General features: G+C 37.1%; 1 protein-coding gene across 4 annotated transcripts in view; it reads left to right on the top strand.

Moving 5' to 3' along the window:
• LOC5571113 overlaps nt 1-16,991 on the top strand; it is a 57,222-nt gene that overhangs the window by 27,398 nt on the left and 12,833 nt on the right. For 3 of the 4 annotated variants that reach the window (XM_021855255.1, XM_001659504.2, XM_021855256.1), the window contains exons 3-6: nt 10,166-10,384; nt 10,449-10,791; nt 10,853-11,104; nt 11,188-11,322. In XM_021855255.1, coding sequence (XP_021710947.1) covers nt 10,166-10,384; nt 10,449-10,791; nt 10,853-11,104; nt 11,188-11,322 — 949 coding nt within the window. The remainder of the gene's footprint in view (nt 1-10,165; nt 10,385-10,448; nt 10,792-10,852; nt 11,105-11,187; nt 11,323-16,991) is intronic. The other variant, XM_001659505.2, reaches the window with a different exon arrangement.

Below are 16,991 nucleotides of genomic sequence, written 5' to 3'. Positions count from 1 at the left end.
ATTTACATATAAGCATGTTTATATCTCACCAATAATTATTTATCATGGTCTAATCGCTTATCAAAGTGAATCCTGTGACCCAACGATCCTTCCCATTAACAAACATCCCTCCCAGTAACCTTTGTGGAGATGCAGAGGCAAACACGGTCTCCAAATAGCAAAGGTTACACACTAACATTCCTTCCCCCAATCCCACCTGACTGCAAGGACGTGGCCGGCGCCGTTATTGACCATGTATAAATAGAGGCACTGAATTATGCACACTGAAGAAGATTATGGCCAATCCCAGCCGATCTTCTAGTTGATTCTTTGTGCATTTTCACTGACTCCGGTCAATCACGGAATAGCAACCATTGATATGTGTAGTCAGTCTAAGCTAAGCTAAGCTAAAGCTAAGGTAACAGTTAGCCAGAGTGGTCATTCACTTATAATTGAACTAGAAGAGTCACAGATATTCAAAATCATGAAGATTGAGCCGTCGCATGCCTACTTTTGGTGCTAAAACTTTGTGGTCCCACATTACAGGTTTCCCGGTGGCCATTCAGGTGCTCCAAAAGGACCAGAATAAGCATCCATTCATTCTTTTCGCAAAATACATCCAAAACTAAAAAATCATAAAGAATGGGGCACAATTCATTTGGTTTTTAAACATAAATCTGAGTAATTTCATCGAATTGTCCAGATTGGCCACCTTCCGGGACTCCAGGAACCGGTTCCGCATGGACCGTACTGGACATGTGCGCCGGTAATTGGTTCCTTATTACCGAAAAATTTTATGCCAATATATTCATCAACCGAATAGTTCCGATGTGAATTACATATACCTAATTGCGATGGAAACTCCCCAGACAACCAGAAATCGCATGAAAGTTTACGTTACAACTCGTTTATTTATACAAATTACATCAAACCCGCAAAACACCGTGAATAAACTCGTCAGTTTGATGAGTTTCCTCGCATAAAACACTTCTTTTCTGAGTTCATTTATACATTTTGTTTCGTCTCGTACACTCGTACAAAGTAAGTCGCATCAATCCGTAGCAGCTGTCAAATCAACATTTGTTATCATAAGTTAAGTCGCATAAGATCACAGGTTGATTCGGTAGAATATTTATACACTCGCATTGTATGTTATTATTCATCACATAATATATGCACGCATATCGCCTCCACTTTTGTACGTAGAAGGCCTTTTCGCGACATCTTATAAGTGAAATGTTGCACATATAAAGCCTCCAGGTGATTTCGTTATACGTACATTTTGGTTGTCTGGGTAGGATGTTCCTGGTTTCCAGAACCGGGTATGAATAACTAAGTGATTTGAGAATCTCTATTCACACGTGAATACCTATTCAACAATATGAGGACGGCTCAGATCCCTTGAATCCGGAATCTTCCCAAAAATATGGAAAAGCTCCTTTTTAGTGCCTATCTTTAAATCTGGCCGAAAATATGACATACGTAATTATCGTGGTATTGCCATTATCTCTTGTATTCCAAAACTTTTCGAGTCAATTGTCAACGAAAAACTATTTCTTCAAATCAAAAATAGAATTACTTACACACAACATGGCTTCTTTAAAGGCCGCTCGACCTCAACAAATTTACTTCAATTTGTTGACTATTCGTTGAATGCAATGGACAATGGAAACCACGTAGAAGCTCTTTATACGGACTTTAGCAAGGCATTTGATCGCATAGACATAGCAATGCTACTTTTCAAACTAAAAAAAATTGGAATCGAGCCAAATGATTGCTGAAATGGCTTGAATCGTATTTAACTGACCGCCAACAAATAATAAAATTCGAAGGAAACAAATCAAAACCAATTCAAGTCACTTCGGGTGTCTCTCAAGGCTCTCATTTGGGACCTCTTCTTTTTATTATGTATGTAAACGACATTTCCTTCATTTTCAATAAACTCAAAGTGTTAATTAATGCCGATGACATGAAGCTCTACCTGGAAATAAGAAATGAAGAAGACATCAATGTATTCCGCAATGAAATAGAAAAATTCTACATATGGTGCAAAAAAAGCCTATTAGAAAAAAAATGCAACCTAATATCATTTAGCAGAAAAAGAACGACACCACGCATTTCAATTTCATTAGGAAATCAAAATGTGGAAAAATGTGAAAGAGTAAGGGACTTAGGAGTAATCTTAGACTCTAAGCTTTCTTTCGTAGACCACTACAATACAATAATTCACAGGGCTAATAAAATGCTAGGGTTCATAAAACGCTTCTGCTACAACTTTCATGACCCAAACACAATTAAAACTCTATATATTGCATATGTAAGATCAATCATGGAATACTGCAGCATTGTATGGTCTCCTTTCTCAATGACACACGAAGAAAGATTAGAATCTGTACAAAAACAATTTCTACTATATGCTCTTCGTAAATTAGGTTGGACATCATTTCCACTTCCACCCTACAAAGCACGCTGCATGCTTATTGACATACAAACGTTGAAAGAGCGGCGTGAAATCGCAAGAGTTTCATTTGTAAATGATATCGTTTCGCAACGTATTGATTCTACAGAAATTTTAACAAAATTAAATTACTACGAAATTTCTACGAAATCGTAACTTATTCTTGACAAATCATCATCGAACAAATTATGCCAAAAACGGGCCCCTAAATCAAATGATGGCCATTTACAATCAACATTGCGAAACTATTGACTTTACCATGTCTCGGCAAAATCTAAAAACATACTTCAAATCCATTAGAAATCGCAACACATAACATAAAACAAAATGAAATGAACATTACTTACACTACACTTTCTTTTTCAATATTTTTTATAAATTTCATAATTTTAGTATTAAGAAATAAAACAAAAATATGTATATGTAAAATGTACTAGTCTACGTCGGTTGACGAAAATAAATAAATAAACTCTTAGATTACTTGTTCAGTTACGAAACTACAGGTCGTCAAAGTAAGGGTCTCCAAAGGGACTTTTTCCAGATGTAGCAGGTTCCCGGTGGCCACAGTAACCAAATCCGTATCTCCGGGCGGGTTGCTGAAACTAGACATGTGTGACTTTCATTTAAGGCCGCACGGGACGTCATCATAATAATCCTATTTATTTCAAAAAGCAAATCCCAAGAACCACTCCATATATCAATGCGAAAATGTATCACTATAATTCTATATATATATATAGTGCACAACCCGATAAATTTTCAGCTTTATCGGTTTATTAAAACACGAGATTTGCTTCCACAAAGTTTTGATGATAATTGTTAGAGTGAGACGAAAGATAGGGAAAATAACACGGTCTCCCGTGTCCCCTTAAGCCTAACAGAACTAAATTCGTTCAACACACTGATTTTTGCGAGCCTCAGTTGTAAATAGAAGGTGCTTACCTTTTGTTATTCTGCAGCAAGCATTTGTATGTTGCATTTCATATTGCGTTCACAACACTTCCATTAAACAAATCTTTCATTCACTTTCCTTAAAGGAACACAGTTCAAACGGGAATCAAATATTTATAAAGTTTTATGAACCACAACACTCAAAACTATTATGGCAGTGGTTTTCACTCAATGTGATGGATTTTACTAAGGTGGCGCAGATCATTGATGCGTGCCACTAGTTCTCTCTTTCATTCTCCCGCTGTTCTTATGCAGCGCAAATAGTGACGTCACTATTTGCGCTGCATTAGAACAGCGGGAGAACGAAAGAGAGAACTAGTGGCACGCATCAATGATCTGCGCCACCTTAGCAAAATCCATCACATTGGTTTTCACTTGCTGCGAATCGACGCCACCGCCGCACACCAGTGTTGCCACATTTTTTCCGACTCTCATCTGTGTTTTTGGCTAAAAAAATCTTTTTTATCTTAAGTCGACCTCCAAAAATCTTGGTAAAAATATCTAAAATTTTCATTTTTGAGGTCAAAAAGAATGTTTGCAAACGTATTATGACTGTTTTTGGCATGTTAACTATTTCCAATTTGTACTTATTCTTCTAAAAGTGAGTTAAAGGTACGTAATAGTTTCTAAAATATTAAAATATTTAAGTTTTTGAGAAAAACTAAACAGAGAAATGGCATTTCTGAGTTAAATCTTCCAAAACCGTGTCCTAAACTCGTGAAATATCCTAAAATCTTAAAAATCTTTTTTATCTCAAAAATCTGTGATCTGTGATCACAGATATCTGTAGGCGAAAACAGGAAAAAAATCTGTGTAATTACAGATAAATCTGTGTATGTGGCATCACTGCCGCACACTGAGACATGCCTGTGTTTATAGTCCAAAATATTCAACATTTTTTTATGCTGTAATGATTTTCAGTGCGGAAAGGTTGGGCAAAGCATAGAAACTTGGAAACTCATAACGTTATTTATTTTTCGGTTCTCTCAAATTACAGAAACCATCTTTACGAAGTATAATATCATACCAATAGTTTATCAATTTGGACCACCCAAAATAATTGATAAGCTCCACAGTGCGATGCGTCGGGACGCATCTATCGTGTGTGCACAATCATCACGATCGTTGAGTGCAGTGATGTCAGAGTTGTTGTCTGTAAAATCATAGCATTTAATGTGAATTGATCACAAAAATCATTAAAATTTGATTAAATCAGTGTAATTGAAAACTATTTGCAGAATAATAAGTTTTTATAATATGCAGCAAATGTTCCGAAAACAAGCATATGACAATTGGTAGAATAATCTTTCACCAATCACCTGGCAACACCGTCATCTCTTGCAAACATAAACCGTACCGGCGCATTAAAAAATTAGTGATAAATCCAATAAAAAACAGAGAAATTCTGTTGCCCTTCATTAAATTATAATGTTTTCTTTTGATATGTATGATTGAAGAGTTGATTTTGATTTCCAATACTCGTCAATCTACTAAATTTCCCATGTGTTTACATAAAAATAAGCTTAACACAAATGTCATATTTTTTGTTTGTTTGTTTTCAGATGTATATGGAAAGGCGACACTACTTCTATTACATCAATGATGATTCTAATGATTCTTTGAGTTACACGCCGCTTCATCTTAATACAGTACTGACCCGATTTTGTCAGCTTTTCGACCCGATTTTGTCAGCTTACTTTGAATACATCAAAAAATTGTCTTCGTTATGTTGTACCACATTTACATTAATACTGATGATGATGTTCGATGTCATGCACGCATGGGCATAGCAAGAATGTCATTTATGAATACCTTTGAGAACACAAAAAAACGGAAATTGAAGAAAGTTTATAAAATATTTTTTTTTGGTTTTCATGTACAGTGAAACCTCCATGAGTCGATATTGAAGGGACCATCGACTCATGGAAATATCGAGTCATGGAACAGCAATCCTTTGGAAAGCTGTTTGAAGGGACCATCATAGTAACCATGAAATTTTGTTTCCAGTATGGTTCCATGAGTCGATATCGAGTCATGGAACATCGACTCATGGAGGGATCACTGTAGATATTTTTCTAAAATTTCTAAAATAATTCTATAAAAATCTTCAAAACACTTCTGGATGAATTTCAAAAGGTTTTTATCAAATTTATGTAGAAATCTTCAGTTGGAATATTCTATGAATTATACTTAAAAGAATTTCAAGAAGAGCTTCGAGGCAATTACTGATGCCATTTTGAAGGAAATTCTAGAAAAAAAAAACATTAGGGAATTTTCATATGATATTTTTGACGTTAGATAACGTCCTTCGGCAACATATGGGGGTACGAAAAATTGAGCATGTAACGAAAAGGGTCAGGTTTTGACCGCTAATAACTCAGCGATTCATTGATAGATTCTCAACCTTTATCCATCAATCGATCGGAAATTTATCTACGCGTCGATTAAAATGGAGGACACTATTGATTATCAGCAACAAACTATTGAAAAATCGTGAAATGTTGAGCCCTTTCTTATCTAACCAATCACGTTCAAGCACATTTTTGGGTTCCGCTTCCCACTAAAAAAGCGTGTTGTCCCTGCTTCTTCCCTCATTCTTCTTTTTGCCGTCAGACTGTAAACACGGTAAACACGGTCGGCAAGCAAATCTCGAGAGTGTCGTTCGCGTCCTCAGTTCAGTTTTCAATGGGACGCGAACAGAACAACACGCATATCGGAGCCGCCGCAAGTAAAGCCGCTCTCGAGTGCACCAGCATCACTGTTTTCGGCAAGAAATCCGTCGCTTCCAGCCAGCGCCAGCGCTCCGCTGTCATTTCCATGCGGGAGGCTAGCGCAGTCATTTTGTTTTATCGGATTGAAGCGATACAGCCGTCGCCGTGCACGCAAAAGAACAGCAGAGAAGTACGCGCTGATGGGCTCCAAAACTTGACGCGATGGATTTTCAGCTGCTCCCCCAAATCAACGTAATTTAAGAGGAAAATAATCATCATCGTTTTAAGAATTTTCAAAACCAGTTTTTTCACTCAAAATCGGAGCAATGTTCATGAAAATCTATCATTGCACTGCACGTACTATCTGTAGTTCAATGATAGGTTGTTTTGAGGATTCCCTTTAATTTGAATGAAAAACCTGGTTTTAAGTTTTCGATGATTGCTGATGATTGTGTGATGGATTCTTGAGCCTTAAGGTGAAGATAAATTGAAGCCAAACTTCAAATTTTCAAGAGCACGGATCTGGAGAACCAAACATCCTTTTAAGCTGAAAACCTAATCGATTGGACACTAACTGGTGGTGAAGTTTGGCTTCGATTCATATTCACCTTAATCCAGCAACGAATAATCACCGCGATTTTATCGTTGTGCAAGCACTCTAGGATGCTAGAAAATCGTGCGGCTGAAAATCGTGCCGCCATGATTTAGGCACGCTCCTCAGATTGTGCATGCAGCAAAACTGCAACAAAATCGTAGCAATTCTTCGTCGATGTAAATAGAACACGCTGATTTGGGGAACCTCAGTGCAAGCAGCAACAAAAAGGCAGTCGCTGAGCTTCAGTTAAGAGAAGTCCGAAATTTTGATTTGCGTTAAGTATTATATTACTGTGTACAACGGCCCTTATAAGGGCCCTATATTATTCTATGAAAGAGTTAACGGAAAATTTCCTTTCAACGCAGCTGGATAATCCTTCTCAAATGTATATCTTCCATTAACCTCAGTCATTCAATTCTGATATCGAAATTGAAAATGTGGTAAATGTGCACCCTTTGTGCGCATTTCTTTCACCAGTGGACTGGACTATCGCAGAAATTTTTACAAGTGCGGATTGCATCAGATTGAGTCGGTGTTTTCAGCGGGCTCAATTTCCAAAGAATAAGTGCTCTGAATACACCAAGGTTCGATGCAATTCTGCACTTTTATTCATATTTTCGCACTTGCGAAGCCGCACTTAGGTTGGTTGGTTGGTTTGACTTTATTAACGAGATTTTTAGCCCTGGGCTAGTTCATCTCGGGACCAACGGCTTTACTTCCCTTCCGAAGGAAGTCGTCACTATAACTTTTTACGTCATAAGTGACTATGTCGGGGATGGGATTCGATCCCAGGTCCTCGGCGTGAGAGGCGAGTGTTCTAACCACTACACCAGGTCCGTCCCCTGCCGCACTTAGTGAAAGTGAAAGAAATACAAAATATAATTAGGAATTTACCATTTTAATTGCAAATCATTTCAAAATTGGCGACCACTTCTCCATCTAAACGCGTCTAAGTATTTTACACGAGATATGTAAATCCCTAGCCTGGACATCATTTTCATATACACAACTGGGGCCTTGTTTAATCACAAGACGAAGCGAAGAGCACAAATGGAAGGAGCATCATCTGTTGTTCTAGGGGTATTGAACAAACTACTTTCGCCAGATATGGCTTCATTCCATTTTCGTCTTAAGAAATTGATCCCCAAAGCCACTTGCGTGTGAAATTCTTTCCTTATGAGCCTTCCAATTTAGCTTCTGGTTTATGAAATCGCTCAAGATTGACCTGAGCTTCCATATTTTGGCTTCCATTGCACTGCGATCACCATCTGTTGTACGCCGTCCATGCCACTGAACATGCAAGTTGGCCAAAACTTCCGCTTCCTTTGTCGCTGTTTGTTGCTGCTGGCAATATGATGGAGTCATCCAGACCAAGGCAACAAACAAACCTGGGTATTCGCGCCGTTTATCGAGATACAGCTATTAAACAATACAGGCAAAATTTCATAATCAATAATTGCCGTTCCACAAAATTACCCCTCCTCAGGGCCAGTAGATCATTTCACAAATTTTCTTCCTTCCTTATTTCCGTAAAATAAAACAATCATTTATCACACACCGTACGAGGTTTTTTTTTACCACCAACTTTTAATAATGTAACGTACACGTAATTTACTTTGTGTTATAGATCATATATATTAAAAATAAACTATAACTATCATAATACTAACCTCTGGATTCAATAATAGAAAACAGCCTCAGTTAAAAATAGTTTCATTAAATTTTGATTCAAACATAGTCGTGATCAGTAAATGGCTCCAGACATCATGTTCATATTACAAACTGACCATACAAAAACCTTTCTCTGTTTATTCCTAGTCAAAAGAGTACTTTTGAATATATTGATGGTTTCTGCTCGTGCAGTGATTTGTGAATTCGGCAAAAGTGAAATTTCGCATATGGAACAATCGACCCTTTTCAGGGCCACCAAGAGTTTGCTTATGAATTATTGTGAAAATATATCTTATAATGAATGTCACTATTCCATTCTAATCAATTTTGGTACAATCTAAATATGATATACCATTTTCGAGAGGAGATTCATATTCAGACCATTTTGATCCAGCCTAAGGTTATCCAACGTCAACATTGCGGTCGTGTCTTGCACACAACCCTCCCTGTAGTAGGCTCAAGCGTTACGGCTCATACAAAAATTTGAAATTATTCATACAAAAAGCGTTACGGAGGAGAGAAGGGGGTCAGGAATTCCAATTTAAGCGTTATGTAATAAATGGACGCTGCCTTACGAGTAACAAATTTGATACGTTCCAACAAATCTGAAGGCTATTCTACTGGTCTTGCGCTTCTAGACATAGAATAAATATTCGACAGTGTTTGGCATGAAGGATTGAATTATTTAACTCATTAAGCGTGGTTAAGATCGATAAATTATGGGTGAAATTATGAAAAAAAAAAATCAACGTGCCCTGCTGGGATTTTATTCATATTTTCACCCATAATTTATACAGCTTTATCACGCGTAATATTTATTTAATTAAATAACCATGCGGATTGGATTACCGAAAAGCTCAATTTATGTGTCACTATATGAAGAATTGATCGTAAAATAAAAAAAAACTTTAATTTTCCAACATCATCCTTCTTGGTATTACGTCCTCACTGGGACAGAGCCTGCTTTTCAGCTTAGTGTTCAATGAGCACTTTACACGCTACATTGTATGTTATAAGCTATTAGAAAATTTCATAGCTCATCCTCCTAATCATTCAAAGAACAAGCATTTCAATTCAAAATATTCAAATTATTATTTATTGGATCCATTAGAGAAACGTAATCCAATAACAGTTTGATTAGTAAATTTTACATTTTTTGATTGTTAACTAAAAAATAAAATGGTTGGAGATTCTGCCTATGGAATTCCGGCTGCAAAAAACCTTGCTGTTCATCTGTCTGGTACGAGCCTCAACAATTCGTTTGCGAGAAGGTCAATCACAAAAGTAAGACTTATGGTTGCCCCCGCAATTTGCGCATACAAAGTTTTTGATATATTCCTTCACAGGTTAGACGTCCTTAGCGTAAGAAAAACCGCAAATCATGCATTTAGTACGAATGAATTTAAAAACGAGAATGATAAACGATGAGCGAGAAAACATGTCAATTAAACGATTTTATTCACCATGTAATACTGGTGTGATGTAACAATTCGACTTTACGTAAAGTCGACTTCTGACTACCTGAGAGTTTTGGAGTAGGTAAGAACTAACAGCTATGATGACCCGTCACTTTTAATGAAATGTGTTTGGTGAAGTCACCATTATGAGTCACAAGTAAAACATTCAGTTCAATACAAAGTATGATATTCAGCTTTCATGGCTATTCTCTTATCAGTATCCTCTACGACGAGGAACGTTATGTGGCTATCTTTTACCCATTATCGACAATCGACCATCAAAAGAACAAATATTTAAACTATACTGATCCGGAAATGGGTTTCCAATTACCTTACATTTCAGAGAATCGGCTGACTTTGAACTTGCGGACACGACCCCGGAACCCGTTGTTGCAGAAGCACGGAATGTATTCATATCCCAACACGAACCTGCCACGGATCATGAACACTTCAATGACGATGATGATTTCAGTGACACCGATTCTTTCGACTCTTCAGATGACGAAGAGTTGATTGCGTTAAGCAGCTCAAGGCCTGATTCAAATTCCTCGATCAAATCAAAGTATGGTGGTAAAATTTCTGGTTGAAAATTGTATGTCTAATCAAATCTATTGTTTCATTTATAGGCGCATCAGTAACATAATAAAAGAACTCCTGGAGAATGAGGAAAATTACGTACAAACCCTCGAGAAAGGCATTGAAAACTATGTGGGCGTGATGAACCAGAAAGATTTACCACCAGCCTTACGAGGACAGAAATATCACATTTTTGGTAACATTGAGAGCATTTACGAATTCCACAAATATAAGTTCCTGCCAAAACTTCGCGACAACTGTGCCAGTATACAAGGTGTTGCAGAGACCTTCATCCAGTTGATAGAGGATAATCGATTCTACTGCTACATTTTGTTTGCATTGAACCGACCAAAGTCCGAAAAGATTTGCAATAAGAACTTGGACTTCTTCCAAGTGAGTATTTTCCATCCCTGGAGTCTTATATCGGCACATTTAACTTCTTATGTATCTTTAGGAAAGACAACATCAAGTTGGTGATAAACTCGGCCTCAACAGTTTTCTTCTACAACCGATTCAGCGGTTACCGAGGTACAAATTGTTGCTGGCCGAAATTAACAAGGAAGCACTGAAATTGATAGCCGACGCTCTTATGGACACTGTGAAGGACGAAATCGGAGTGCTGTGCAAAGCGGAAAAACGTCTGGAACGCTTCATTGACATTGTGAATGAGGCCATGAGCATCAACGACATTTGCGAGTGTTACGAGGTGAGTTGGTAGCATGTCAATTAAGAAAAACAACGAAATTGGCCTTATAGGAATTCCTAACATTCAATCTGCTTTCGGAGAAGGATTTCAAATGCATACGGACGGATTTGATGACTTCCTTCTCTGTTGCCGCAAACTGTTTTGGCAAAATCGTAGACACACCTCCGGTTCTGATTTTGTGGGCAAAAAATAACAAGAATCCCGAGAAAAATAAGCCTGTGAGTTTCCAAATTGTTAAGGGTTAAACACACACACACACACACATTTGGTGGAAGGCGTCACACAACCAGCACTATTACACTAATCGTACACCTAACCTTGGTTAAGACTTAATTGAGAGGCGAAATTGATACCATCAGCTTAACTAATATATGACAACTCTGTGATTTTTGTTTTGTGGTTCAATATGCAAGTTTCACTTTACGCCTCCCTATTGAACTTGCAACATTCATGATTGTAACAATCATGATTTGCAGCCTGTTTATCGTATCGTTTATCGTATACTGCATTATTTTAATGATGTCCATGCTATCTTGTTATTTTTGCTGATACTTTCTTCGTTTTTGTGAAGATGATATCCTAAACTAATTGTATAAATATCACACACTAAGGTGATTATAAAACGAAGCCACACCTCAAATTTTCAAGTGCACAAGACTGGAGAATCTGACAACAGTTGGCGTTGAAAATCAATCAAAGCAAGCAAGCAAGCTAATGGTGACCAATGGGATAAATTTTCAACGCGGAGCGCTGTTTGGTTCTCAAGTCTTATGCTATTGAAAATTTGAGATGTGGCTTCCTTCTATAATGTGAGAAAATAAAGTCGTAAAAATGAGGCTGGAACATTTGGTGCCTTCTAAGCATTATTTTTAGACATGTATGTGTCAAATTTACATCTCAATGAAGTTGAAGAAATTGTTTAGACTGCGAAATGATGATCCCATATGCTTTGGAGTAATCGAGTTCAGTTCGCATTCGAGCGCATTCAAGGGGCTCCGCAGCTTGTAGGTTGAAGCGACCATCTAGCGAATAGAGAGTAGTGGTTCGATACCCATGGGAGCACGTGGTTTCTTTTCGCAGTTTCAATTTCAATTTGTACATTTGACAAGTGTTTTCGTCGTGTACAACTTCAAAACGTCAAAACGTTATACAGAGTTGGACAAAACATTTGCAACTTTTTTTGATTTTCCATACAAAATGACCAACTTTGGTAAGCTAGATCTCAGTTATTTATGGAGCGATTTGAATTAAATTTTCACAGAACATCAGATATATCTTGAAATTTAACATATGAATAACTTTTCCAATCACGAGTTTATAAATTATAACTATTAACTTAAGTGTAGGGGAACATGGTCCAATTCGGACCTAGTAACAGTTTTTTGGCCATATCTTTTCAACACGATGAATGACATGAAAAGTTTTATGTTTTCGAGAAAGCCTGATTTAGCGTGCACACTTTTCTCTCAGAGAGTTTTGTGATATCTCCTACAAGCACATGACTAGACATGTTTGAACAAAATTCTACAAAAGGTCCGAATTGGACCAACCCTGTTGCAATTCGGACCCCCCATGTTCTAATCTGGACCACCCTATATTTTATGGTTTTTTGCTATGGTAATTATCAAATTATACTCCGATATGTTTGGTATCGAAACTTAATGAACTTTTTCTGTAAGCTCAAGCATAAAAAATAAACTCAATGCGTGAAAATTGTCATTTTAATTCGAGACAGAATTAGCTCAAGTAAAATGCGAATTTCATCAAAAAATGTGTGTAAAATGCGAAACTGGGCCAAAATTATGTACAGTCAACTCTCAATAGCTCGATTTCAAACGGACCATCGTGTATGGGAGGTATCGATATGAAGAGCGCATATTTTTATTAATTTTGGAGCTTTTGGTTATATGGAAAATCGAAATGAAGTTTGTTTGTTTATTGCTGTTTGCGTTTGACGTGCAAATTCAGTCTAACTGAGCTGCAAATGCGGTAACACATAGTAACCAAGGATACTTAGCAATCATAATGCACATCACCGCCAACCTAGCAAAGCAAATCAAATTTTGACCTCGCCTTCCTTGTTGAAAATCTTACCGCATTTGGTGTTCCCGCATTTGATATTTGCATTTCAAACGCACACAGCAATATTATTTTCCTAGTAACGGAGTGATTTTCAATCTAGTGTTCATTAAATTAATGTTCTTTGTCTCGATCTCTCCCTATCTCGATGGTCCCTTCGATATCGAGATGTGGAAAGGCAACTGTAATTTCACATCTAATGAGAGAATAATCCAATTTTCCCAAGTTTTGTACTTGGTCTCCTCTGACTTAACGCCGACCAATTGAACACTGGGGTGAATTTGATCAGGTCGGTACCAATAAACATTTCCTCCCAAGTATGCTGAAGGTTTCGTTTTCACAACAGGCATTCCATGTTTTCTAGTTTATAGATATCTAGTGATGATTTTGAACTATTTCATTTTTATTAGGGTCAGTTTTGTATAGAATTATTCACACTTTTTGAAGGTGTAAGCAATACAGTTGGAAATGTCGATTCTAAACAATTCACTGGTACTATGCCAACATGTCAACTTTGAGTGTTTAAAATGTTGTGTTAGCTTGAGTATGAACTACTGAACTAATTTTTGATATCATACAGTATAGCAAGTATAGTTTTTTGCTCATAAACCCGTTTATTTTCAAATAATGAGCATATTTCAATAGAAATTGCCTACATTTAGGCGTGTTAGGCAGAATTTCAAAGTAGATGAAAAAACCGAATTTAGTACTATACCATTTAATTCCACTAGAGTTTGTATCCTTTGACAGATACGCGTATTTCGACCTCAACTGTAAGGCCGTCTTCAGTGTCGTGTACTAGACTCGACTTGAAGAAAACCATCGTATGCACACATTATATATTAACACTAGGTATAAACGTATTTCCCTACCCATTATTATTTTTTAACTTAAAATTTATGAGCTTTAGGTACATTCCATCCCTCTTTTGTTGAAACTTTAAATGCTGAAAGGTACATCACGGGAACGATTAGTAGGTACCAAGTTGAATAGCCATGTATTGCCGTTGCCGTTGTCTCTGTTGAGTAGCGTCGTAGGTACCTGTTTGCAAATTTCCAGACTCTCCGCCACATCCAGTTTCCAAGGAGAAGAAACATTTCTCAAAATTTTGATATCGGCCGTCGTAATTGTATGTCCTTCTGAAAAGATATGTTCCGCCACCTTAGATTTGAAATCGTATGTCATCCCCTTGTCTATCGTCTTCTGAGCTTTTCCTATTTCCGCTAAGTGTTCCTTGAATCTAACCTCGAGAGACCGCTTTGTTTGACCAACGTAGACCTTGCTGCAGTGGGAACAGCTGATTTTGTAAACACCAGCCTTGTTTAGTGTGTTTACCGGATCCTTGGTAGAGCCTAACGAAGTTCTAAGTTGGTTGTCTCTGCTGGAAAATACCAAATCGATTCCGAAATTCCTTAGCTTTGGGCGGAGCTGTTTGCTGATGTGTACGTCGTATGGGATGGAGACTCTCTTCATGGGTTCGGTGATAGGGGTTAGTGTCGTCAAAGCATTCCGAACTCGCTGTCTTTCCTTTTTGTCGATGATAGCTTTTATCGTCCTTTCCTTGTATCCGTTGATCCTTGCCGTCTCGTAGATATATTCCAGTTCCTTGGTCTTTCCGTGTTCGCTGAGGGGTAGAGTCTGCATCCTGTGGATCATGTGGTGAAACGCTGCCATCTTATGCTGGAACGAATGATTCGATGTGTAAGGGATAACTCGCTGGGTGTTTGTAGGCTTCCTGTAGATTTCGAAATTGTAAGTTGAACTTTCTTCCCTGGTGACAAGTAGATCCAAAAATGATAGTTTTCCATCCTTCTCCTCCTCGTGGGTGAACTTGATATCCTTGTGTACGCTGTTGATTGTATCCAAAATTTTAGCCAGATCGTTCCGCTTGATAACGCTGAAAATGTCGTCGACATATCTCCACCAAAGGATACAAACTCTAGTGGAATTAAATGGTATAGTACTAAATTCGGTTTTTTCATCTACTTATAGGTATTCTACTAAACAGCTCGAAGATTTATTATCAGAATTTCAAAGTTTAATTTTGCAATAAAATGATCATATACTCGAGTTGTAAGAATTTCAACATCATTTTCAGATTCAAGAGACCCAAATTTAGTAGATAGGGAAATATTTTTATTCTTATACCTGCTTTTTTATATGATGATCAATTTCGCCTCAATGTGTCATATAATTTTTTTAACATTAAAAATATTTCTATGATATGTTGAATATTATTTCAGGAAAAATCGATTACATAAACTGATAAAGCTCATTGGAGTACTAGTTTTGTCGAAATTTATATGACAATATTTGAATTCCAAAGGATAACACAACAAAAAGTTGTAAAATAGTGATCAATTCGCCCCCGGATTACGGTACCATTATGATAATAATTATGAAGTGTTTGGCAATTATTGCTCACTTTTACTAAAAAAACGCAATTATTTTTAACGAGTGTTAGAAACACTGCCACACGGCTAGACACCAGTCGAACCCAGTTATGCTTACGATGGTTTTCTTCAAGCCGAGTCTAGTACAAGACACTGAAGACGGCCTTACAGTTGAGGTCGAAATACGCGTATCTATCAAAAGATACAAACTCTAGTGGATTTAAATGTATAGTACTTAATTCTGTTATTCATCTACTTATGTGGAAATAGCTAAAGTGCGAAGCAAGTAAAACGGTTGTTCGTCTTCTGAACATCCCTTTATACATATACATTTGTTTGGTGAAATATTGTCGTTTCAATTGGGGGAAACATGTCTTGTTAAGTTCATTAGTAAAACAATCTTGACTATTCGAATGAGAATCTTTGGAAACGTTTAATCAGCGGTTATTCAACTTTTGTTCATTCCAATGCGTAACGCTGAATATTGACCTAAGTTTGTGTTTAAAGGGCATCTTCTCAGCTCCTTACATAGCAACATTTTTATTCTGCTGCTATTACCAAACATGCATGCTTACTTGATGATTGTTTAATTGTTAGTTGGCTATACCCAACTCAAAACAGTTGCGTAATGAAAAAGCGTTGCGTAATAACCTTTTTGCAATTTCTAATCGTAATAGGCTGTTTTTCATCACGCCAATCTGTCATGAAACGGCCTACTTTCCTGCACTGAAGTACGCAGTGCGGGAATAGTCATTACCTAACTGAAACCAGTGCTGTAATGATTCATTACGCAACGCTTTCTTATTACGCAACTGTTTTGAGTTGCGTAATGAATCATAACACAACAATTCCTCAGAAATCGTAAAATAATGGTGAATGCATTCCGATATAATTTCTGATACCCTCAAGTGGCCTTCTACGAAATTGCAAACAATGTTGTACGTAACTCGTTGTAGAACTCGATTTTTACAGCACTCGTCGTAATTATCCTACTCGGCAAGCCTCGTAGTGTAAATTTACGACTCGTGCTGTAAAAATCATCATTCTGCAACTTGTTCCGTAAACTACTATTACGCAACTGATTTCAGTTGCGTTATGACTGTTGCCACACTGCATAATTCAGTGTTTAAGAAATATTGAAAAAAAAAAAAAACTGATGAATGTTACACCGGATTACGGTACACGAGAACATACTGATACGTATGTGCTTAAATACTGTTTAATTTGGCTAAATACAACCCATTTTCCTTATAACGTCTGATTGACTCGGAAATCATGACTTTCTTAGGGAATAAATAACTTGTTAGTTATATTTTTATTAGGGATGTGCAGCCGGATACCTTAAATTCAACAACATAGCCAATCCTTCAGCTGTTTAATCCACAACACTTTCAAAATTACATGTGTCATCCAAT

The sequence above is a fragment of the Aedes aegypti genome, chromosome 3, assembly GCF_002204515.2.
Source record: "Aedes aegypti strain LVP_AGWG chromosome 3, AaegL5.0 Primary Assembly, whole genome shotgun sequence".
Lineage (NCBI taxonomy): Eukaryota > Metazoa > Arthropoda > Insecta > Diptera > Culicidae > Aedes > Aedes aegypti.
Note: the sequence above shows the minus strand (reverse complement) of the source record. Positions and strands in the feature narration are given on the sequence as shown.